Source organism: Odocoileus virginianus, chromosome 20, assembly GCF_023699985.2.
Source record: "Odocoileus virginianus isolate 20LAN1187 ecotype Illinois chromosome 20, Ovbor_1.2, whole genome shotgun sequence".
NCBI lineage: Eukaryota > Metazoa > Chordata > Mammalia > Artiodactyla > Cervidae > Odocoileus > Odocoileus virginianus.
Window position 1 is genome coordinate 11,517,685 of NC_069693.1, and position 25,764 is coordinate 11,543,448.

Consider the following 25,764-nt stretch of genomic DNA (forward strand, 5'->3'; position numbering starts at 1 on the left):
TCAGCACCGGGCATACTGGTTTGGCTGTAACGGGGCCTGGGGCCTCCGTTGGGACCGGTTGAAGGACTGTCCTGTCCCTGGGGCAGATGAGGTTTTCTGGAGGGCCCGAGATAGACTTTTCCAGAGCAGCAGCTTGCACTGTAAATCTCTTGTCTGTTCTCTTTCGTTCCCTCCAGCTCTCTGGCAGAGAGCAGTCTCTGTTTAATTCCAACGTCTCCCTCCCCTTCTTGTCAGTTCTCACCGGGAGAGGCGGGTATAGCTTGGGCTGTTCGGCTGGAGCTGGATCCTGGAAGTGTTGGCCAGAGGCTTCTGTCATCGGGATTGGAGCCTGCCAAAACGGCGGCTCTACGAACTCTGAGAGAGCTGGCGAACTCTGAGAGAGCTGGCGGAGGAGCAGAGGCTGCCGCAGGAACTTCACCTGGCCCTGGATCGGGGCATTAAGGCGGCCTCTGGTCTGGCGGCCTCTGGTCTGGGTGGAGCACCGGGAGGCCGGCGCGTCATCATCCAGTCTGGGGGAGGGGGTCAGGTCATCCCTGTCCAAATCCTGTAGAATTTCCTTTATTAATCTTCAGTCAATTTTTGTGCCATTAATATTTTTCCCTTTACCTTCTGGATACAGAACCTTGTCCAAGTAGGAGGGTCTTGAGATAACCCTAGCCATGAGTCAGTAGATGGGTATTGATCCAGCTGTCCTGGCTCTCCTGTGATTACTGTATGGACTGCTTCCACTGTTTTTAAGTTCATGGTGTCCTCTGGTGGCCATTCGACCTCACAGAGTATGTGAAGGCTGTTAGGCTTCATCTTCACCCCATAGTCTTCTTCTAATCCCTTCTCTAAATTTTTAATCATGCACTCCAATACAGTTGCCTTAGATTCACTTCCCCCCATCTTGCTTACCTTCTCGGACCTTCTTCTACTTATCCTTTTCGTTCTGTCTACAAAGTTCTCAGTACCCTATGTAATTCTGATATTTCCACTCAATGACACTTAAATTGCCATTCTGCCTCCTTCCTAATTGGGGTGAGAAGAGCCTTACCTGCCAGATCCCAGAGGGAGAAGGGGGATCAGTGTGTCTTCACCTGCCAGTCAGCACAGCCGAACCAGAACACCATGTGGTCCAAGACTGTTTCTCCCTTAAAGTCCATTCTGCCTTGGTGGGCTTGATCAGGTGCGAATGAAAACACAGATGGGTTAAATATCCCATGTCCCAGGCCATCTCCGGAAAAGACAATTCATACTATCCTCCTCCTTCTAGCCTAACAATTCCGAGGGGGTCAAGAATTTCACAGCAGATGGGACATCTCCTGGGGGAGGGCAGAATACGAGCATACAAGGACCAGTTTCCTATTCTAAAAATCCCCTGGCGATTGCTGGTAATAATTTTCCCTGAGACGGCGTGGACACACCTCCTAAATGACCTTCACAAATCCCCTTCCTAAGCCCTAGCACGCTCGTCGACCTGTGTACCAAGCAATCGCCGCCACCTGCTTATCCTAAAATCCCCTGGCGATCGCTTGGTAATAATTTTCCCTGAGATGGCATGGACACACCTCCTAAATGATCTTCACAAATCCCCTTCCTAAGCCCTAGCACGCTTGTCGACCTGTGTACCAAGCGATCGCTGCCACCTGCCTATTCCAGGCTCCTGTGGGTCCGTGCCCCTTCTAGTCCCTCCCAGGGAGGGTGATCAGGCCCCCTCTTCCACCCTGCTGGGTAGGTTCCTCCTCACCTGAGTGCTCAGTTACCCTGCTGTCGTCCACTACCTGCTAACGTGAAAGGTCCGGGCGTTGAGAAGCAGAATCCTTCCAGAAGGGCGAGGTGCCTTCCCCCCTCTAGAAGATTCAAGCCACAAGGCCTTGGAGTAGTCCCAAATGGGACTTGTCTCCTCAAAGTGAGGAGTTTCCCGGCCCATGCACCAAATGTTGTAGTCACGCATTCCAGGAAACAAACTCACTCAGAAGGACAATGCAGATAGTGGAGTGCAGTTTATTACACTGGCGGGCCCAAGGCAGAGTCTCCTCTTAGCCAAGGACCCCGACCAGTTTTTATGAAAACCTTACATACCCTGAGTGTACTTGTTCAAACCCACCTCCCCAAATTCCTTGAAACTAGTCTGGACAAGGCAAAAGAGAGATGCGATCAAAGTTAACCCATGATTCATGTGTCACAAGACTAGATAAACAGTGAACATGTATCAAGAGGACTGTGGTCATATCCCGATAAACATAATGGAATTTATGACTTTGTTCTGTTACAGAGATAATTAGCATATTCTTTTAGGCAATGGAGAGTCCAAGTACCAGTCCTGAAGCTCTTTTATCCGGGGGTCTGGTTTCCCATTGGTCTGCCACGTCTATAGACACAGGGCACAAAGTTCAGAGCCCATTGGGAGGGTGACCATGCGTGTAGCCTAATGTTCGCAGCCTGGCCTGAGATGGAGTCCAGCTCTGTCTGTTTCCTCCTTCACTATTACTATCTGATGTCCTTAAAACATGGCAATAGTCTATTCCTAAATTAGGAAATTTAAAATGGGTAAGCCATAGCTGTAAATCTGTCTGGGTTATGGGAAATCCAAGATAGCCCCTTGGCTTTTTCCTGGCTCCCTGACAAACCTCATTTTTATTTGATGGGATAAAGCCTTCCCTGGCTGCTGGGTTACTGCCCTCACAATGAAAATTATTCGTGTTTCACTGAACATTAAATTCTAGTTTTATTACTCACTTCTGAGATAATTCCTTATTGTTGTATTATTAAGATTTTAATCAAGTTTTTAAAAGGACACTCTAATTTTGTTTCTAAAGCTTATATTTGGACTGGAATGCAAAGGTAGAAAGTCAACATTACAGTATACTAATACATATATATGGAATTTAGAAAGATGGTAACGATAACCCTATATGCAAAACAGAAAAAGAGACTCAGATGTATAGAACAGACTTGTGGACTCTGTGGGAGAAGGCGAGGGTGGGATGTTTCAAGAGAACAGCATCGAAACATGTATATTATCTAGGGTGAAACAGATCACCAGCCCAGATTGGATGCATGAGACAAGTGCTCGGGCCTGGTGCACTGGGAAGACCCAGGGGGATTGGGTGGAGAGAGAGGTGGGAGGGGGTCCAGGATGGGGAATACATGTAAATCCATGGCTAATTCATTTCAATGTATGACAAAAACCACTGCAATGTTGTAAAGTAATTAGCCTCCAACTAATAAAAATAAATGGAAAAAAAAAGTAGGAAGTCAAAAGATACCTGGAGTAAAAGGCAAATTTGACCTTGGAGTACAAAACGAAGCAGGTCAAAGGCTAACAGAGTTTTGCTAAGAAATGCACTGGTCATAGCAAACACCCTCTTCCAACAACACAAGAGAAGACTCTACACATGGACATCACCAGATGGTCAACACTGAAATCAGAATGATTATATTCTTTGCAGTCAAAGATGGAGAAGCTCCATACAGTCAGCAAAAAGAAGACCAGGAGCTGACTGTGGCTCAGACCATGAACTCCTTATTGCCAAATTCAGAATTAAATTGAAGAAAGTAGGGAAAACCACTAGACCATTCAGGTATGATCTAAATCAAATCCCTTATGGTTATACAGTGGAAGTCACAAATATATTCAAGAGATTAGATCAAATAGACAGAGTGCCTGAAGAACTATGGATGGAAGCTCGTGACACTGTACAGCAGGCAGTGATTAAGACCATCCCCAAGAAAAAGAAATGCAAAAAGGCAAAATGGTTGTCTGAGGAGGCTTTACAAATAGCTGAGAAAAGAAGAAGCTAAAGGCAAAGGAGAAAAGGAAAGATATACCCATCTGAATGCAGAGTTCCAAAGAATAGCAAGGAGAGATAAGAAAGCATTCCTCAGTGATCAATGAAAGAAATAGAGGAAAACAATAGAATGGGAAAGACTAGAGATCTCTTCAAGAAAATTAGAGATACCAAGGGAACATTTCATGCAAAGATGGGCACAATAAAGGACAGAAACATATGGACCTAACAGAAGCAGAAGATACTTAGAAGAAGTGGCAAGAATACACAGAAGAACTATACAAAAAAGATCTTCATGGCCCAGATAACCATGATGGTGTGATCACTCACCTAGAGCCAGACACCCTGGAATGTGAAGTCAAGTGGGCCTTAGGAAGCATCACTATGAACAAAGCTAGTGGAGCCGATGGAATTCCAGTTGAGCTATTTCAAATCCTAAAAGATGATGCTGTGAAAGTGCTGCAGTCAATATGCCAGCAAATTTGGAAAATTCAGCAGTGGCCTCAGGAATGGAAAAGGTCAGTTTTCAACCCAATCCTAAAGAAAGGCAATGACAAAGAATGTTCAAACTACCGCACAACTGCACTCATCTCACAGGCTAGTAAAGTAATGCTCAAAATTCTCCAAGCCAGGCTTCAACAGTACATGAACTATGAACTTCCAGATGCTCAAGCTGGATTTAGAAAAGGCAGAGGAACCAGAGATCAAATTGCCAACATCCGTTGGATCATCGAAAAAGCAAGAGAGTTCCAGAAAAACATCTATTTCCGCTGTATTGACTATGCCAAAGCCTTTGACTGTATGGATCACAACAAACTGTGGAAAACTCTTAAAGAGATGAGAATACCAGACCACCTTACTCGTCTCCTGAGAGATTTGTATGCAGGTCAGGAAGCAACAGTTAGAACTGGACACGGAACAACAGACTGGTTCCAAATTGGGAAAGGAGTACATCAAGGCTGTATATTGTCACCCTGCTTATTTAACTTATATGCAGAGTACATCATAAGAAATTCTGGGATGGATGAAGCTCAAGCTGGAATCAAGATTGCCAGAAGAAATATCAATAACCTCAGATATGCAGATGACACCACCCTTATGGCAGAAAGCAAAGAAGAACTAAAGAGTCTCTTGATGAAAGTGAAAGAGAGTGCAAAAGTTCGCTTAAAACTCAACATTCAGAAAACTAAGATCATGGCATCTGGTCCCATCACTTCATGGCAAATAGATGGGGAAAGAGTGGAAACAGTGACAGGCTTTATTTTTGGTGGCTGCAAAATCACTGCAGATGGTGACTGCAGCCATGAAATTAAAATACGCTTGCTCCTTGGAAGAAAAGTTATGACCAACCTAGACAGCATATTAAAAAGCATACTTTGTCAACAAAGGTCCATCTATTCAAAGCTATGGTTTTTCCAGTAGTCATATATGGATGGATGTGGGTGTTGGACTATAAAGAAAGCTAAGGGCCAAAGAATTGATTCAGTTGAACTATGGTGTTGGAGAAGACTCTTGAGAGTCCCTTGGATTGCAAGGAGATCCAACCAGTCCATCCTAAAGGAAATCAGTCCTGAGTGTTCATTGGAAGGACTGATGCTGCAGCTGAAGCTCTAATACTTTGGCCACCTGATAGGAAGAACTGACTCATTGGAAAAGACCCTGATGCTGGGAAAGATTGAAGGCAGGAGGAGAAGGGTGCAACAGAGGATGAGATGGCTGGATGGCATCACGGACTCAATGGACGTGCGTTTGAGTAAACTCTGGGAGTTGGTGATGGACAGGGAGGCCTGGTGTGCTGCAGTCCATGGGGTCGCAAAGAGTAGGACACGACTGAGTGACTGAACTGAACTGCTCTTGTTAAGTTTGCTTCTTTGAGAATGCAGCAAGTGGATCTCCAAATGGTAATACAAAAATACCACCTGGCCAACACCTAAGTGTTCACCTGCCCTACTGTTGGCCAATAGAAGTATAAAATCATAGACTCTTGCAAAGGTGGTTAAATTATCTGGACTTTGATAACTGTACCCATTTACTGACAGAGGCAATGGAAGGACTGCTATGAACCAACTTCTCAAGTTTGAGAACTCTGCTTATTGGAACACTCCATCTCTAACTATGAATGGACTGTTTTCACTAAAACCTACAATATATCCTACATTGTTACTTATAGAATTAGTAAGACTGCTTGTGTTATTTTGCCTTGTTCCTATGTTCTTCAGCCTAAGCAATCCTGGGGCTGACTGTTAGGGAAATTACATGAATAATCTTGTTTAGGCCTCAAGGACAAAGCAGGGCAGACCTCTGACCTTGCTTCTAATCTGCCTGGACACTGCCCTAACTGGGAGTGACTGTGAGTGACTGCCTGCTATGAGTGCAAGACTTGCAGCACCATAGATAAAATGGGGAAGACATCTTGAGATGGTTGAGCCCCTGGAGGGGGCCTGGCCTACTGAGCCCTAGGCTTAACTACATTCCAAGTTTTACACAACAAAACAAACAGCATTAATATGAAACCAGAGCTGCAATTGGTCACAGATTGATGATGATAATGATTTTCATCCGTCCTGGGATTATAAATGGAACCCAGAACTGCCATCTTTGAATTCTCACCCATGTGCTGCCTGGGACACTTTCCCAATTGGGACTCCATATATGTTGTGACACGAGACTTCCAGCACTGTTTAAGTCTGGATGTTGCTCAAAATCCAGTTTGGTGATATACTCTCTGCTCTGTTTCTCTTTTCAATGTTAGTATGTTGAAAGTAAGCTAGATAATTCTCTAATAAATATCCAGATTATTTTAAAAATAAGTAAATAAAAGAAACACAACTACATGGGCCACATGAAGAGGGACTCCAAACCTCCCAAGAGGAATATTTTTCTTTCAATGTTTTCCTTTCAAGTCTTTTTGTCATATCCACATGAACAAATCCTGGTACAAGTACATTTACCCTAATTTTCTTTCTTGCTACTTCTTTAGCAAGAGCGTGTGAAAATCTGACTAATTCTCCTTTATTAGCACTGTGCATAAACTGGCCAGAATTTCCTCTGAAACCAATAACACCTCCTGCGTTCACAATGGACCGTCTCTGCTGTTTAATCATTGTCTTCACGGAAGCTCTACAGGTCAGCAAGGCGCCCAGGAGGTTAGTATGAAGTAGAGATAGCATATTCTCAGCATTTTTCCTTACTAAGAGTTTATCCCTATTAATCCCAGCTGCATTTACCAAGAAATTAACTGGACCCAGATTCTTGCGTTTGCTCCTACAAATGTGTTTTGAACATCATGTTCTTAATGACCACCTCAAAGCTCAATGCCAAATAAACTCCACCCAGGTCTCCAAATGCAGGCTCTGACCCCTCGGAGATTCCAGGCAATGAAGGCCAGTCAGTAGTGTCTCTGTGCCTTCAAGCAGTCTGCTACCCTGTTGATGCCCCTAGCCCGTGTCCATCTGAGACAGAAAACCTCTGGCCCCAGGGCTAGATAGGGATGCTACAAGGGTCCGCTCTTCCCAACCACCTCCCAGGGTTTGTTTTTTTTTAATGTGTTTCACATGGTATTAACGGACTGCCCAGATGATTCAGTGATAAAGAATCTGCTCGCAAATGCAGGAGATACAGAAGACACAGGTTCAGTCCCTGGGTCGGGAAGATCCCCTGGAGGAGGAAATAGCAACCCACTCCCCCTATTCTTGCCTGGGGGATCCTACAGACAGAGGAACCTGGCCAACTGCAGTTCAGGGGGTCGGACAAGTCATCTAAGTGCTTGTTCCATCACCAAGTCCTCCCAATTATTTTTTAATTGAAGTGTAGTTAAATTACAATGTTGTGTTCATTTCAGGCATACGGCACAATGACTCAGTGGGAATAGAACCTAAAAAAGAGTGGATATATGTGTGTGTATAACTGATTTGCTTTGCCACACAGCAGAAACTAACAGACCATTGCAATTAAACTATATTTCAATAAAAAATAATTTAAAGAAAGAATTGTTTGTATAAAGTTCTCTCAGTCTAAATTTATTTCTCACTGGGTATGGGTCAGCTGTTGTGAGACTATTTATATACCTATGAGGGTTGAACACATAAGTAAATATAGTGTAAAAATGAGAGCTAAATTTTTGCTATCAAGGAAAGAATTTTCAAATAGAGGAAGCTAGAATGGAACCTGTGTGTTAGATTGAAATCAGAGATATCAATATGAATTGTTTTTGAGAGAGAGAAATCAAGCTCTATCTGCTGAGAGGGTCAGTAAGCAAGGATATCCCAGTAGCAATGAGCACAGCTAGTACCCAGATCTTGGTGTCTAAATACCACCTTCCAATAAAAGGAAGCAAGACTTCTTAAGGAAATGGCTGATTCTAGGGCTGGGGAAGGGAAAATATAAGAACAATTTATGATGCCAGAAAAAAAGTAGTTGAAAAAAGATGGGGCATGTCAAAAAGAAACAGGAGCCAATCTGAAGGAGTTCACAATGATAAAGTTGAAACAGTTTGAGCAACAAAATAAACAAAATATTGGATTTTAATCCATGAAATAAAATAAATGGTCTCTTGGATAAGAGACCATAGTCATATAAACTATTGGCTAAATAAAAAACTGGGAAGAAGAGACAGTTCTACCTATGGAAGAATTTCAGTTAATAAATGTAGAAGGGGGACTTCTCTGGTGGTCCAGTGGCTCCCAGTGCAGGGGACCCGGGTTCAATCCCCAGTCAGGGAACTAGAGCCTGCATTTCGCAACTAAAAATTCTTCATGCAATGAAGACTTGTTGTAGCCAAATAAATAAATATAAATATTTTTAAATATTAACAAATAAATGTAGAAGGAATGAGGGAAACAGAAAATCAGTTTTAGAACAAACACCACAGTAATAATTGTGTGTGAGATCCACTGATGGATGCCAACATTCATGGGCAAAAGTTCGAAGAGAAACAGAATTTTATACAGTCTTAAATATATTCTTTCAGATATTTATTATTGCAAAGAAAAATATAGTAACTTTACAGTAAAGAAACCTTAACCAAGTGATCAAAGTTGACATTATCAGTAATAAGACATATCAGAGGGCAGCATCGTGTATCCCCTGATAGGATGAACTAAGAAAGACACATCATTTCTGTACTATTCTTGCCAAAAATGCACAACCCCAATATAATCATAAGATAAACCAGAAAAGAAATATCAGAAAAACCAGGAAAATATTTTTTTAAATATCAGACTGAGGCACATTCTACAAGTAACTGACACGTACTTTTTTTAAATGTCAAGGTCATAAAAGACTGAGTAATTATTACAAAAGAGAGGAGATTTAGAAAACACAAAAAATAAATGCAACGTGAGATATTGATGGCATCATGGAATAGAATAGAAAAAGAATATAGTGGAAGAGCTGTGAAATATAAATAAATAATGTCTGTGGTTTAGCTAAGAGTGTTGCACCAACACTATTTTAGTTCTTTTTGGTTTGTTGTGTTTTTTCGTTTTTACTATTTTAGTTTTGAACTTTATACTGTGCTTACACAACTTGTTCTCATTAAGAGAATTCAAGTGAATTCAATAAAACTGTAACATTTGCAGCTTTTCTGTGCCTCTGGAAATATTTCAAAATTTAAAACTTCTTTTTTGTTTTAATTTATTTATTTATTTTTGGCTGTGCTGGGTCTTTGTTAGTGCATGGGCTGTTTTCTCGAGTTGGGGTAAGCAGGGGCTATTCTTCATTGCAGCGCACAGCCTTTTTGTGTTGGCTTCTCTTGTTGCAGAGCACAGGCTTCGTAGTTGTGGGTACACGGGCTCTGGGGCACCTGGGATCTTCCGAGACCAGAGATTGAACTCATGCCCCCTGTATTGGCAGGCAGATTCTTATCCACTGCACCACCAGGGAAATTCAAAATTTATAATTTCTTAAAAGACACTTCAAAGATCCGCCATTTCTGATCTTCTTTTGTATCCTTACACTGCAGGAAGGATGAAAGCTTTTAACCAGGCAATAAAAAGGACTTCTAAAACTCTTTAACATCATCCTTTATTCATTACCCTAAGCCATGACTCCGTTGTGTCATATATGTTGACCACCCTTTACAGTCTGCTGTTTTTTAATTGCATTTCTTTATTTTGGGCTGCGTTGAGTTTTCACTGCTGTGTACGGGCTTTCTCTAAGTGCAGTGAACAGGGGCTAGTCTCTAGCTATGATGTGTGGGCTTCTCAGTGCGGTGGCTTCTGTTGCAGAACATGGGCTCTAGATGCTCAGCTTCACTAATGACTACTGTGACTTTTATCACCTTAGATTCACATAGTCTGTTCTTGAACATCATGTAAATGGAATCAAACAGTGTGTTTTCGTTTTTAATTTAGTCAACCAAATTTGAGATGCCTTCAAATTCCAGTCTTAAGACTCTAGACTTTTAAGCAGACCAGCCTCTGATCCCATTCAATTCACTCATTCAGTCAATGATTCAACCAGTATTTATTAATATTCCACTTGACATCAGGCATTCTCCCAGGCACCGGGGACATGGTTTTGAATGAAACTGACCAAATCCTTCATTCTCACTGAGCTGATATGCTAGTGGGGAAAGCTGATTCTAGAAACACAAACAGCATAATATTTCAGACAGTAATAATTACTATAAAGAAAAAAATTAAGCTGGATAAGCCAATGAGGTAAGAGACTGGTAATTTAGACAAATTTGTCAGGAAAGGACTCTCTGGACTGGTGATATTTGAACTGAAGCCTAACTAATATGAGGACACATCTGAACATGTCCCCCCACCCAAATTCATATGTTGCCAAAGGTGATGATAGTGGTAGGTGGGATCTTTGGGGGTGATCTGGTCATAAGGGTAGACACCTCATGGATGGGATTAGTGTACTGATAAAGGATATACTACAGGGAATTCTCTGGTGGTCTATTGGCTAAGACTCCATGCTCCTAATGCAGGAAACCCTGGTTCAATCTCTGATCAGAGAACTAGATCCCAACTGCCCCAACTAAAAAGCCTGCATGCCTCAATGAGGACTGAAGAGTCCATGCTGCAACTAATACTTGGTGAAGCCAAATAAATAAATATCTTTAAAAAGAGAGAGAGAGAGATCTCAGAACTCCCTAGTCCTTTTCACCACTTGAAGACACAAGAAGTCTCAGACCTGGACTAGGGCTGCCACCTGACCGTGCTGGCACCCTGATCTCAGACTTCCAGGCTTCAGAACGGTGAGCGATTGATTTTTCTACTGTTTATAAGCTACCCAACCTGTGATGCTTTTGTGAAAGTAACCTAAACAGACTAAGACAGGGGCAAGCCACATCAGTATAGGCAGAGGGAGAAGAGGATGGGGAAACAGTAAGTGCAAAGGCCCTGAGGTGACATAAACTTGATACACTGAGAAAGAGCAAGAAGTGAGCACAGAGGAAGCAGAAAAAGGAAAGCAAAATGGCAGAAGTAGAACTTAAGAATTTGAGAGGATCCAGATAATGGAAAACTATGTGTGTTTCATTGTCTGAGGAGAAGCCTGGGGGAGAGCAGTTGTGGATTGTGATATCAAGAGTTCTGTTTTGGATTTATTAAGTTTGATTACAGTCCGGAACTCAAGGGAGAGCTTGGAGTAGAGTGATAAATTTGGGTGTCAACAGTATATGGTATTTATGACCCTAAGGCTCACCTTTCCTGGTGGTACAGTGGACAAGAATCTGCCTGCCAATTCAGGGGTCACAGGGTTGATCCCTGGTCTGGAAAGATCCCACGTGCCCTGGAGGAACTCAGCCCATGCACCACAACTCCCGGGCCCATGGGTGGCAGTTACTGAAGACTGGGCACCTAGGGCCCGTGCTCCGCAATAAAAGCCACCAAAATGAGTAGCCTGCACTCCACAAGAAAGAGGAGTCCTCACTTGCCACAACTAGAGAAAGCCTGCTGGCAGAGACGAAGACTCAGGGCAGCCAAAAATAAAGAAAGAAACAAAGCCGTAGGTCTGGAAGAGATCAACTAGGGAAAGAATACTAGAGAAAAGAGAACTGAGTCAAGGACTGAGTTCCAACATTTGGAACTCGGGGAGATGAGGACACAATTAGGAGCAGTCACTGAGGTTGGAGGAACTGGAGGTCAAGCTCTGTTGGAATCCAAGATAAGAAAGTAAGTAGGAGGGAACCTGTGTTCATTACAAAGGGAAATAACTTCACAATGAAGAATTCTGGAAGAACTTCCACACTATTAACCATCTGTTCAAAGTTAACACCACCAATAATTGGCCAAATGATATCTGGTACTTCCTGAAACGATACACTAAGAAGAACAAAACAATGCCTCTGTGATTTTCCTGCCAAAGGTTCATAATATGAATTTAATCATGAAAAAAATAAAGATCAAAATTAAGGGCCAGTATACAAAATGAGTGACTAGTACTTGTCAAATTTGTCAATGGTTTCGAAGACAAATAAAAGTTGAAGGGGAATTCCTTAGTGGTCCAGTGGTGAGGATTCTGTGCCTGCAATGACAGGGGTCTGTCAGCGCAGTTAAAAAAAAAAAAAAGATTAAAAAAAGTTAAGGTTGAGCAACAGTCTTTGGTTAAAACGGATTTTTATTAGATTATTAAAAAAAATTGTTATAACAAATATTCTTTGGACAACTAGTAAAGTCAAAACATTATCAGAAAATTAAATAATATTGAATCAATATTAAATTTTTCTATTTTGATAATATTACTACTAATGTAATAAAAAGTGTCCTTGTTCTTTGGAAATACACACTGAACACTTTAGAGGTTTATAAGGGCACCTGGGCTACAATTTACTCTCAAATAATTCATAGAGAAATAGAGAAAAAGAGAGGCTTTGATAAAGTGCAGCAAAATGTTATCAATTGGTGAATCAGAGGAAAATGTCCATAAAAGTTCCTTGTACTATTCTTGAAGCTTTTCATTAAGTTTGGAATTACATATATTTTTTAATGTTCACGAAAGATTTCTGAGTAACTTAACATCATCACAGAATAAAACTCAAGACTATTTACAGGAACACGAAAATATCCAGCACCCAACAAGGAAAAACTTACAATAACTGACATCCAATCAAAAATTACAGGTAGAAACTGTAAAACACTTAGAGAAAAAGAGAGGCAGAACATTCTATAACATAAATCACAACAAGATTCTCTATGATCCACCTCCTAGAGTAATGGAAGCAAAAATAATGAAATGAGACCTAATTAAATTCAAAAGCTTTTACACAGCAAAGGAAACTGTAAACAAGGAGAAAAGACAACCCCAGAATGGTTAAAAAAAAAAAAAATCATAGCAAATGAAACAACTGACAAAGGATTAATCTCCAACATTTACAAGCAGCTCATACTACTCAATACCTGAAAAACAAACAACCCAACCAAAACGTGGGCAGAAGACCTAAACACACATTTCTCGAAAGATATACAGATGGTTAACAAACACATGAGAAGATGCTCAACATCACTCATTATTAGGGAAATGCAAATCAAAACTACAATGAGCTATCATCTCACACCAGTCAGAATGGCCATCATCAAAAAGTCTACAAACAATAAATGCTGGAGAGGTTGTGGAGAATCCTCTTGCACTGTTGGTGGGAATGCAAACTGATACACCACTATGGAGAACAGTATAGAGAGTCCTTAAAAAACTAAGAATAAAACTACCATATGACCCAGCAATCCCACTACTGGGCATCTACCCTGAGGAAACCATAATTGAAAAAAGACACATGGACCCCAATGTTCACTGCAGCAATATTTACAAGATCTAGGACATGGAAGCAACCTAGATGTCCATCAACAGATGAATGGATAAAGAAGTTGTGGTACTTATTCACAATTACTCAGCTATAAAAAGGAATGAGATTCTAATGAGGTGGACAAACCTAGAGCCTATTATACAAAGTGAAGTATGTCAGAAAGAGAAAGACAAATATTGTATATTAATGCTTAGGTATGGAATCTAGAAAGATGGTACTGATAAACCTATCTGCAAAGCAGCAATGGAAATGCAGACATAGAGAACAGACTTGAGGACACAGAGGGGAAAGGAGAGGGTAGGACTAAAGGAGAAAGTAGTATGGAAACACATATATCACCATGTGTGAAATAGCTAGCTAGTGGGAATTGGCTATATGACTCAGGGAGCCCAAACCAGTGTTCTGTGACAACCCAGAGGAGTGGGATGCAGTGGGAGGGAGGTTCAAGTGGGAGGGGACACATATATACCTATGGCTGATTCATGTTGATGTATGGCAGAAACCAACACAATATTGTAATTATCCTTCTATTAAAAATAAATTTAAAAACAAATTACCTGGCATACATAGGTGTGTAGAAGATTTATCATGAAATGCAGACAACATACCAGGAACATTCCTGATGTTATTCAGTCATTTGTTTAACAAATCTTGAGTTCTGGGTCAGGCACTTCATTATGGGTTGGAATGTAAAGCATTACCTCCATTCCACTCATAAAGAAAGTGAGGTACAAAGATATCCAGTATACAAAATGAATGGCTAGGAATTTGCCAAATCTGCCAATGGCTTCAAAAACAAATCAAAGGTTAAAGAGGAATTCCTTGGTAGTCCAGTGATTAGGACTCCTCCCCTGCACTGACAAGGGTCTGTCAGCACAGCAAAAAAAAAAAAGTTAAATTAAAAAAAAAAAGGTTGAGGAACAGTTTTCAATTAAAAGTGACTCTCATCTAGTCTTCCAAACCAGAAAAAAAAAAATTATTATAATGAACATTATTTGGACAACTACCAAAATGGAAATATTGCCAAAAGATTAAATAATCTCAGTACTAAATTGTTCTATTTTGATAATATTACTCTCAAGGTAATAAAAAGTGTCCTTCTTTGGAAACACTCACTGAACATTTTAGAGGTATAAGGACACCAAGGCTACAATTAATTCTCAAACAATTTATCTAATTCAGGGAAATAGAGAAAAAGAGAGTCTCTGATAAAGGGTGGCAAAATGTTATCAATTGATGAGTCAGAGGAAAATGCGCATAAAAGTTTTTTGTATTCTACTTGTAGCTTTTCATTAAGTTTGGAATTATATACTTTTCAAATGTACACGAAAGATTCCTAAGTAACCTAACTTCATGACAGAAGAAAACTCAAGAATGTTTATAGGAACACAAAAATATCCAGTACTGACAAGTAAAATTTACAAAGACTGACATCCAATCAAAAATTACCAGGCAGAAACCATAACATTCTTAGATGAGAACATAGGCAGAACACTCTCAGACATAAATCACTGCAAGATGCTCTATGACCCACCTCTAGAGTAATAGAAAATAAACAAAAATAAACACATGGGACCTTATTAAACTTAAAGGCTCTCACACAGCAAAGGAAACTGTAAACAAGGTGAAAGGACAACCCTCAGAATGGGAGAAAATCATAGCAAATGAAACAACTGACAAAGGATTAATCTCCAACATTCACAAGCAGCTCATGCAACTCAATACCTGAAAAACAAACAACCCAACCAAAAATTGGGCAGAAGACCTAAACACACATTTCTCCAAAGAGATACAAATGGTTAACAAATACATGAGAAGATGACCAACATCACTCATTACTAGAGAAATGCAAATCAAAACTACAATTAGTACCATTTCACACTGGTCAGAATGGCCATCATCAAAATCTACAAACAATAAATGTTGGAGATAATGTAGAGAAAAGGGAATCTTCTTGCACTGTTAGTGGATATGCAAATTGACACAGCCACTACTGAAGACAGTGCGGAGAGTCCTTAGAAAATTAAGAATAAAGCTACCATGTGACCCAGCAATCCCACCTACTGGGCATGCACCCTGAGAAACCATAATTGAAAAGACATGAACCACAATGTTCATTGCAGCACTATGTACAGGAGATAGGACATGGAAGTAACCTAGATGTCCATCAACAGATGAATGGATAAAGAAGTTGTGGTACTTATTCACAATGGAATATTACTCGGCTATTAAAAAGGAATGCTTTTGAGTTGGTTCTAATGAGGTGGATGAACCTAGAGCCTATTATATGAAGTCAGAAAGACAAATATCATATATTAACATGCATATATGGAATCTAGAAAGATGATACTGATGAATCAACTCGTAGGGCATCAGTGGAGATGCAGACATAGAGAACAGACTTGTGGACACAAGGAAGGAAGGAGAGGGTGGGACCAAAGGAGAAGGAGCATGGAAACACGTGTATTACCATATGTAAAATAGATAGCCAGTGGGAATTCGGTGTATGACTCAGGGAACTCAAACCAGTGCTCTGTGACAACCTAGAGGGATAGGATGGGGTGGGAGGTGGGAGGGTGGTTAAAGAGGGACAGGACATGTATATACCTATGGCTGATTAATGTCGATTTATGGCAGAAACCAACACAATATTGTAAAGCAATTATTCTCCAATTAAAACTAAGTTAATTTTTTTGAATTACCTGGCATACATAGATGTGTAGAAGATTTATCATTAAATGCAGGCAATGTACCAGGAACATTCCTGATGTTATTCAGTCATTTGTTTAACAAATCTTGAGTTCTGGGTCAGGAACTTATTATGGGCTGGAATGTAAGGTATTACCTCCATTCCACTCATGAAGAAAGTGAAGTACAGAGACATTTGGTATAAAAAAATGAGTGGCTAGGATTTGCCAAATCTACCAATGGCTTCAAAAAACAAATAAAGATTGAAGGGGAATTCCCTGGTGGTTCAGAAGTTGGGACTTCTCCCCTGCACTGACAAGGGTCTGTCAGCACAGCAAAAATAAAAATTAAAAAAAATAAAGGTTGAGGAACAGACTTCGATGAAAAGAGACTCTCATCCGGTCTTCCAAACCAGAAAAAAATATTATTATAATGAACATCATTTGGACAACTAGTAAAATTGAAATATTACCAGAAGATTAAATAATATTGCAGCAATACTAAATTTCCTATTTTAATACTACTACTATCAAAGTAATAAAAAGTGTGTTTGTTCTTAAGAAATACACACTGAACACTTTAGAGATATAAGGGCACCTGGGCTACAATTTACTCTCATTTCATAGAGAAAAAGAGAGATTTTGATAAACAGTGAAAAAATGTTAACAATTGGCAAATCAGAGGAAATTGTACATAAAAGTTCCTTGTACTATTCTTGAAGCTTTTCATTAAGTTTGAAATTACATTTTTGTTAATGTTCACAAAAGATATCTTAACTTCATCACAGAATAAAACTCAAGAATATTTATAGGAACACAAAAATATCCATCACCCACAAGGTAAAATTTATGAAGACTGACATCCAATCAAAAATTACCAGGCATACATTAGTGTGTAGAAGATTTATCATTAAATGCAGGCCATGTACCAGGAACATTCCTGACACTTTTCAGTCACTTGTTTAACACATCTTGAGTCCTGGGTCAGACACTTCATTATGGGCTGGAATGTAAAGCCCATTATATAAAGCCCAATATAAAGCCCATTATCTCCATTTCACTCCTAAAGAAAGTGAGGTACAGAGACATTTGGTAACTCATTCAACGTGACACAACTTTCAAGTTACAGAATCAGGATTTGAATCTGAATCTACTGACTGCAAAATCCATGCTCTTTCTATGTGTCACACTGAAGGGGGAGCAAAAGACTATAATTGAGTAACATAAAGCAATCTAGGGGACTTCACTGGTGACCCAGTGGTTAAGAATTCACCTGTCAGTGCAGAGGACCTGGCTTCAATCTCTGGTACAGGAAGAACCTTCATGTGGAGGGATAACTAGATCCGTTTGCCACAACTAATGAAGCCTGTGCTCTAGAGCCAGTGCTCAGCAACAAGAGAAACCACAAAATGAGAAGCCCATGCACTGCAATGAACAGTAGCCCCCCACTTGCTGCAACTCGAGAAAGCCTGCTTGTAGCAATGAAGGCCCAGCCCAGCCAAAAATAAGTAATTTTTTGGAAATAAAATAATCTAGAAAGTAAGACCCTAATTTCTTCCCATACAGAATCTTTCAGAATCAAATTGTACCGTTGTTTTTAAATATTTCCTTTTTTTATAAATTGACTCTACAGATGAGCTGCCAGGGAAGCCCTACACCTGCATATGCGGTCAAAACTTAGTAAATGTTCATGCAAGGTTGGTATACTTTTTTAATTGAACTATAGTTGGTTTACAATATTGTATTAGCTTCGTTTTGTTTTAATTTTGGCTGCACTGGGTCTTCAGTGAAGCACTCGGGCTTTTTCTAGTTACAGTGTGCAGGGTCTTCTCCAGTTGTGGAGCACAGGCTCTAAGCTTGCAGGCTCAGTAGTTGCAGCAGTCCAGCTTAGTTGCTCCACAGCATGTAGGATCTTAGGTCCCTAACCAGGGATTGAACCCACATCCCCTGCATTGGAAGGCAGATTCTTCACCACTGGACCACCGGGAAAGTCCCTGCACTAGTTTCTGGTATACAGCAAAGTGACTCAGATATAGATATATATATGTATGTATTCTTTTGTAAAATGCTGTTGTTGTTGTTGTTGTTCAGTTGCTGAGTCATGTCCTACTCTTTGCAACCTCATGGAAGGCAGCCACCAGGCTCCCCTGTCCACTATCTCCTGCAGTTTGCTCAAATTCATGTCCATTGATTCAGGGATGCTATCTAACCATCTCATCCTCTGCTGCCCTCTTCTTTTGCCTTCAATCTTCAATTCTTTCTTTAAATACTTTTATTTATTTATTTGCTGTGCTGGGTCTTCATGCTCTGAGGGCTTTTCTCTACGTCTGATGAACAGGGCTACTCTTCGCTGCAGTGCATGGGCTTCCTGGGCTCTAGAGCACGGTCTCAATATCTGAGGTGCACAGACTTAGTAGCTCTAAGACATGTGGGAATCTTCCCAGACCAGGGATCGAACTCGTGTCTCCTGCACTGCCAGGTGGATTCTTTACCACTGAGCCACCAGGAAAGCCCCTATATATATATATACACACATACATATACATATATGTATATTCTTTTCATATTCTTTTCCATTATAGGTTATTGCAAGATGTTAAACATAGTTTCCTATGCTGTACAATAGGACCATATTATTTATCTATTTTATATGTGGTAGTTTGTATCTATTAATCCCAGATTTGTATATTTCATCACATGTAAATTTTACCTCAAACAATTTAAACTAGGAAAAAAATCCATCTGCCCACATTCACACAAAACACGATGCAATAAAGAGAAAGAAAGCCGTCTAGCTAGTGACAGGGGTGGGAGGCCCTGTCATCTTCAGGAAAAGCTGCACTTGGGAATTCCCTGGTGGTCCAGTGGTTAAGACTCTGCCCTTCCACTGCTGGGGCCACGGGTTCCATCACTGGTCAGGGAACTAAGATCCCACAAAAAAAAAAGGAGAAGAAGAAGGAAATGTTGCCCTTTCTCTGTCAGGAAAGCAAGGCTACATATGTGGCTCAGATTCTGGTAGGCGGGTGAGCCTGCTGCTTTTTCTATGGGATAAGAAATGAGACCATCAACAGAGGGAGAAAAGGGTCTGGAGGCTTGAGAGGGCAGGGAATAATGTAAGTGTTGCGACTTCCTCAGTGGTTCAGTGGTTAAGAATCTGCCTGTCAAAAAAAAAAAAAAAAGAATCTGCCTGCCAATGCAGGGGCCAAGAGTTTGATCCCTGCTCTGGGAAGATTCCATATGACACGGAGTAACTAAGCCCCATTCACCACAGCTACTGAACCCTGGTCAAGCCTACTCCCCAAAACGAGAGAGACCACTGCAATGAGAAGCCTGAGAACCACAACTAGAGAATGACCCCGTGCCATGCCAAGTTGCTTCAGTCATGTCCAGCTGTTTGCGACCCCATGGACTGTAGCCCGCCATGCTCCTCTATCCATGGGGATGCTCCAGGCAAGAATACTGAAGTGGGTTGCCATTTCCTTCTCCAGGGGGTCTTCCCAACTGCAGGGATTGAACCCGAAGAGAGTAAACCCTGCTTGCCACAACTAGAGAAAACCCAGGTGCAGAAACAAAGACCCAGAGCAGCCAAAAATAAAATAAATTAATTTAAAAATTTTTAAACATAAGTGTTGGAAGTCAAGGAGAGGCCAACTGGAGATCAGGAAAGTTCAGCTGCCCTTGGGTGTCTTTCAGTTTCTCCCATCACACCTGCACTTCCCACCTGGGTTGGAGTTTGCCCCCAAGTGGACATTAAATAATATCCGGGGTCATTTTTTATTTTTACAACTGGGAAGGGGGCTGCTACTGATATCTAGGAGGTAGAAACCAGAGATACTGCTAAACATCCTGCCACTCACAGGACAGCTCCCACCCCAAGAGAATTACGAGCCCGAATGTCAACAGTGCTGAGGCTGAGGAAACTCACAATACATCCCTCCCTACCCCAAGTTCCCTCTGCAGCAGGGCAGCAAGTCAGACCATAAGAAGAACTCAAAGGAATAGCATTGAAACTAGTATACTATCAAGGGTGAAACAGATCACTAGCCCAGGTTGGATGCATGAGACAAGTGCTCAGGGCTGGTGCACTGGGAAGACCCAGAGGGATGGGATGGAGAGGGAGGCAGGAGGGGGGATCGGGATGGGGAACACATGTAAATCCATGGCTGAGTCATGTCAATGTATGGCAAAAACCACTACAATATTGTAAAGTAATTAGCCTCCAACTAATAAAAATAAATGAAAAAAAAGAAGAAGAAGAACTCAAAGCCCCTTAAAACTTCCCTTCTCAGGAGTCCCAAGTTCGCCACAAAGGCAAGTCCCAAGAGGTCCCTCTCAGCCAAGCTCTGGGGTCAGAGAAAAGTCACTTGTGGGGTTCCCACAGATCAAGTATTACTCCTCTCCCCCGGAAGTAGGGGTTCATGCCAAGGGAAACTAGAGATCCATAATCCCATAATCAAGCCTTCACCCCTCTTTCAGGACCTGCCCTAACCAGCCTTTCTGGGACTGAAACAGTAGCACAGGCCCCACCTCCATCCCAACAGGGGCCTGAGAGCTGGGATGTCAAATTCCCCAGGACCTTCAAGCACTTCCTCCCCCACCCTCTATGGGAAAAACAACCACCATGGTGTCTACCAATGGACCTGGTTGGGGGGCGGTGCGGCCACCCACACCTCCATATGGCCTCCCAGACTCTTAACCTCTGGGGCTCTTTCCCACACTTTACCCTCCAAGGAACTAGAGTCCTAGCCCACCTTCAGGTTTTTGCAATCTGCCCTTCTGACCTAGCTAGGAGTTGAGTAACTGTGGTCAGTTTCGGGGGGGAAGGAGACAAGGGCAGAATCAGAGTAGGTGGGGGGCTTAGGAGAGAGGCAGAAGTGGAGGTGGGCAGTCGCAGGGGTATCCTTCACATCTGAGGCCCTGTCTTGTGAGGTTTCTGCCTTGCCCTGCCCTGCCCTGCCCTTCTCTCAAATCTTCCTTGATCCTCAATCTGGCTTCTGTCCTGTTTACTGCACGCCACCTCTTGGAGGTGTGAGAGACAGAGAGACACTCAGACAGTCAGGAGGAGACAGCAACTGAGAAAGACTGCGGAGAGAGAGAAGCAGAGAGAAAAGAGAAAGGTCACAAAGAAAATCAGGGGGCAGAAGAGATGGTGAAAGACAGAGACACAGAGGAAGAGAGATGGGGAGAGACAGAGACATAAAAAAGAGACAAGAAGATGCAGAGGCCAAAGCAGAGACACGTACAGAACTTCAGAGACAAACTGCAGGAGACAGAGAAGGGTGAGAAGAGTTGTGAAAATGGGGCCCCAGGGAATGAGAAACCTTCCCCACCCCAGGACAGAGACCCCGACCTCATCCCTACCCCTTCATTGTGCCCAAGCCCTGCAACTCTAAACCAGACCCAGAACTAGATCCGGGATCCCCAAGGGCAACAACAACAAAAATTAGAGACTTCACCCCCATTCCAGGACAGATGGCCAGCACTGGCCACAGTGAGAAGAGGTAGGATCAGCCCAGGGGAGGAGAAGGCAGGGCTCCCAAGGCACTCTTTCGAGGCCTCATTCCAGCTGGCTGTGAGGCCCGGCCCAGGCAAGTAAGGCAGGGAAGTGGGAGGGATTAAAAGTCACTGGATGAACAAGGGAAAAGGGTGGTAAGCAGTGGGTGGACGGAGGTGATTTAAGAGCAGCCCCCACCCCTCAGTTCTGGGCTCCTGGGCACACATCTGGAGCAGCTGCTGCCGGCCTGACTGGTCCCTCCTCACACACCTCAGCAGCTCAGCAGGTAGGGGGCTGGTCACAGAAGAGGGGGTGACTCTCAAGAGAGAGGGTCACTGGCTCCATCTCCCTGTCCTGAGACTGGCCAGGGTCTGCCTCGTCAGCCCGTCTGAGGCGTCTCTGGGTCTACCTCTCAGGGGCTGTCTCTGGGACCCTGTTCTTGAATTTACCAAAGTGTTCCGAGCCAGGGTTTGGTCCCGCGCACTCTTTGTGACTCACTTCACCCAGCCAGGGGGCATCTCTCTCTGAAATGTGACTCCTGGGTTCAGGACACCTTTCGGCCTGTTTCTGCTTCTGCGCTCCCGCTGTCTCCATCTGTCTTGGTCTCTCTGTCTCTGCCTGCCTCTGTCGCATGTTCCCTGCCTGTCTGTCTGTCTGTCTGTCCGTCTGAGTGTCTCTCTGTCTTTGTGTATCTCTCTCTTCTGTCTCTGTCACTCTCTTCTCCACCGGCCTCTGGGTCTGCCTCTGCCCCTTCCCTCCATCTGCTTGTCACCCTCTTCCTCCTATCTGTCCGTGTCCATCTGTATGTCTCTCAGTCAAGGCATAGCTCTGTCTCCCCACCTCTCTCGTCTCTTTCTTTAGCTCCGTGCCTTCTCTAGTTCTATCTCCCTTCTCTAGTCTCTCTCTGTCTGCCTGTCTTTCTGTGATTTCTCTCTGTCTGGCTATTTCTCTGTCTTGATTTGTCTGTCTCAGTCCCTGTGTCTCTGTATCTCTCTATATCACTATGTGAAAGATGATAGATGATAAGTGTTAGATAGGCAGGCAGATAGTTAAATAGACAGACATAGATAGATAGAAAACAGACTGAAGATAGACAACAGATAGATAATAGATTGTTGTTGTTGTGTCTGAGTCCTGATAGATACATACATAGATACACAGAAGGCAGACATCCACAGATATCCAGAGAGCTGACTCTGTTTTTTGTCTCCTCATTATCTCCACATGTAACTCTGCCTCTCTTAGTCTCTGTCTCTCGGTCTCTATCTCTCTTCTGTTCCTCTCCATCGGTCTTGATTTCTGTCTCTCTGTATTATGATTCCCTCATGCCCTCTTTTCTCTCTCTCCCTCCCTTCCCCTCTCCTTCCATCTCTTCCCCCATCCCCTGGCCGTTTCCCAGTCTCTCCCTCTCTCTACTTCCTTTTTTCTCTCCATCTGCTCCCATTTCTGGGGTCTGGGGGAGGCAAGTTCCAGGAGGAGATGAGGAGTGAAAGGATCCCACTCCCTCCCCAGCGCTGCCTTCTCCCACTCCCCACCCCCCACCCTGCACCCAACTCCCAACCCAGGTGCCTGCAACTACCTGCATCATGGACAGCATAAGCACAGCCATCTTGTTCCTGATCCTGGCTCTCATCTGTCTACTCCTGACCACCGGCTCAAAGGGCAAGGGCCGGCTGCCCCCAGGCCCCAGGGCCCTCCCATTCCTGGGAAACTTGCTGCAGCTTCGCTCCCAAGATATGCTGACGTCCTTCACCAAGGTCAAAGGACTAGGCTTGGGTGAAGGGAGGGATAAGGGAGAGGGGTCCCTGGCCCCAGAGCCCACTGTGACCTCTGTCTTCTTACCCGCAGCTAAGCAAGGAATTCGGCGCAGTGTACACAGTATACCTGGGACCCAGACGGGTGGTGGTCCTCAGCGGGTACCAGGCCGTGAAGGAGGCGCTGGTGGACCAGGCAGAGGAGTTTAGTGGCCGCGGCAGCTACCCTGTCTTTTTCAACTTCACCAAGGGCAATGGTAAGCCTGCTCCCCACCTCCTCCACTCCCAAACCATTCCACACCGAGGAAGGGAATAAGGGTAGAAGAATGTCCTCTCAATTTTGGTGACACTCAGGGCTTCTGATCTCACCGATGATGCCAGGCAGAGTGGAGCCAAGTAGGGTGAAGTCTGTCCCACCTTCACCACCCCGAAATCCCACCACCACCTTTTTTTTTTCTTCTTCTTTCTCTGGCTGTGCCATGTGGCATGTGGGATCTCAGTTCCCTGACCAAGGATGGAACTCATACTCCCTGCATTTGAAGCAGAGTCTTAACCACTGGACTTCCAGGGAAATCCCTCCCTTAGCCATCTTGAGTTGTACTTCTATACCCATTCCCATCTCTACCCACCTCCAACCCTGCTCTCATGGCAATGCCTCTCTCTCTATCCTGACCACATCATCACATTTCCATCTCAGTCAAGTGGCCAAATTATCTGGCCCCAGTCTGCATTATCCACCTAGCCCCAGTCCCCCCCAACCCTGCTTCCATGTTCCCCATTTCAATCTCAACTCCATCTCTCTCTCAACACTGACTATACCTCACTGCAGCCTCCATTCCCACTACAAACCTCTCCCAATCTCCATACTAACATCTAGTGTTAACCCATCCTGATCCTTCAGTCAAATTCAATCCCATTATCATTTTCCTCCCCAGCCCCATTTTCTATCTCAGTCACCTACAGAAGTTCCCAGTCCCTAGGTCTCACTTCTGAGCTATATCCCACTACTGTCACCAAAACCAATCCTACCACGTATCGACCCACCCCAAGCTCAATCTCAACTCCAGTCTACCAATCACTCTCATTCTACCCAGTTCCATCCCCACACTAATCTCAGACCCAACTTCTCATCTACCCCGTTATCTCCCCTCATTCCCACTTTCATCCCCATCCCAACTCACACCCAACTTTATCCCCAGCCATCCAGCAACTCACATCACTCACTCCAAACCTCTCCTAGCTCAGTATCTTGTCCTCTGTAGGTCTGGAAGTCACCTAGTCTTGTGGATTTCTTGTAACATAAATCTCTTACTCAAAGGAAGCTGTGTGGCATGGCCCAATATATGAGAAAGAAAGAACAAAAAGAAAAGGAAGGAAAGAGGAAAAGAAGGAGGGGGAGGGAGATGGGAGGGAAAGAAGAAAGTTGCTCTAAATGAAAAGGGGGTCCTGGAGACCTGTATCTTGGACTATTTGTCTCCCCCTAAAGAATCACTAAGGCTCCCCCTTGCCCTTACACTAGATGGGTCCCAGCTGCCCCAGGATTTGAAGTTGGAAAGTTCTAGTTTTAAAAAAAAAGAGAGAGAGAAAGAAAGAACACCTATTGGATACTGAGTACACTTGCTGCCTTCATGTCTCCTGGCTTGATCTTATGACCTTACCTGTGCAGATGCAAGGAGGTAGAGAAATGCCCCCCGCTACTCTTAGACAGAAAACATCTGGATATATACATCATCTGTTACTAAAAATAGCCAGCATCTAATTATTCAGTACAGAGGGTAACAGCAGGGTTCTGCCACCTAGCCTGCACCTTTGGGCACTCCCCTCTCCGACCCTCAGTCTACTATCATGAGAAGGCTGCTACGAGAGGTCGATGAGATGATGCACACAATGAAGGCAAAACATGATACTTTCTTCCTCTTTAGCATCCAGTTCTCTGAGGACTGGAGGACTAGAGGACTCAGAATAAAGACATGTGAGACCGCATATCCTATTGCAGCTCCTAGCCCAGTCAAAGACACCGCACAGTCAGGGCTGGGATCAGGGAAGCCCGCAGAGCCGTGGGAGCCCAGAGGAAACACCTGAGCCAGCCAGGAAGGAAGCACCAGTCAAGGCTTCCTGGAGTAAGGGACCTCCGAATAGCAATCTAAAAGAAAGAAATGACCACTCAGGAGCAGACAGCAAGGGAATAGTATTCTGGAAGAATAACCAGCCTGTGTAAAGAATCCCCAAGTCCAGGGAGAAAAGAGAACAGGGTCTGTCTCACTCCTGGATGAGTTCCTAGTGTCTCAAGGTTTATTTT

At 43.2% G+C, this 25,764-nt stretch overlaps 1 protein-coding gene and 1 pseudogene across 2 annotated transcripts in view; one reads left to right on the top strand and one right to left on the bottom strand.

Annotated features, from left to right (window-relative positions):
• Positions 1–22,344, bottom strand: LOC110143997 (3-oxoacyl-[acyl-carrier-protein] reductase-like; annotated as a pseudogene).
• Positions 21,861–25,764, top strand: part of LOC110144037 (cytochrome P450 2F3) — an 11,666-nt gene continuing 7,762 nt past the window's right edge. The window contains exons 1-3 of one of the 2 annotated variants that reach the window (XM_070450827.1): positions 21,861–21,997; positions 23,277–23,468; positions 23,560–23,722. In XM_070450827.1, the coding sequence (XP_070306928.1) occupies positions 23,298–23,468; positions 23,560–23,722 (334 nt within the window). In that variant the 5' untranslated portion in view covers positions 21,861–21,997; positions 23,277–23,297. The remainder of the gene's footprint in view (positions 21,998–23,276; positions 23,469–23,559; positions 23,723–25,764) is intronic. The other variant, XM_020903858.2, reaches the window with a different exon arrangement.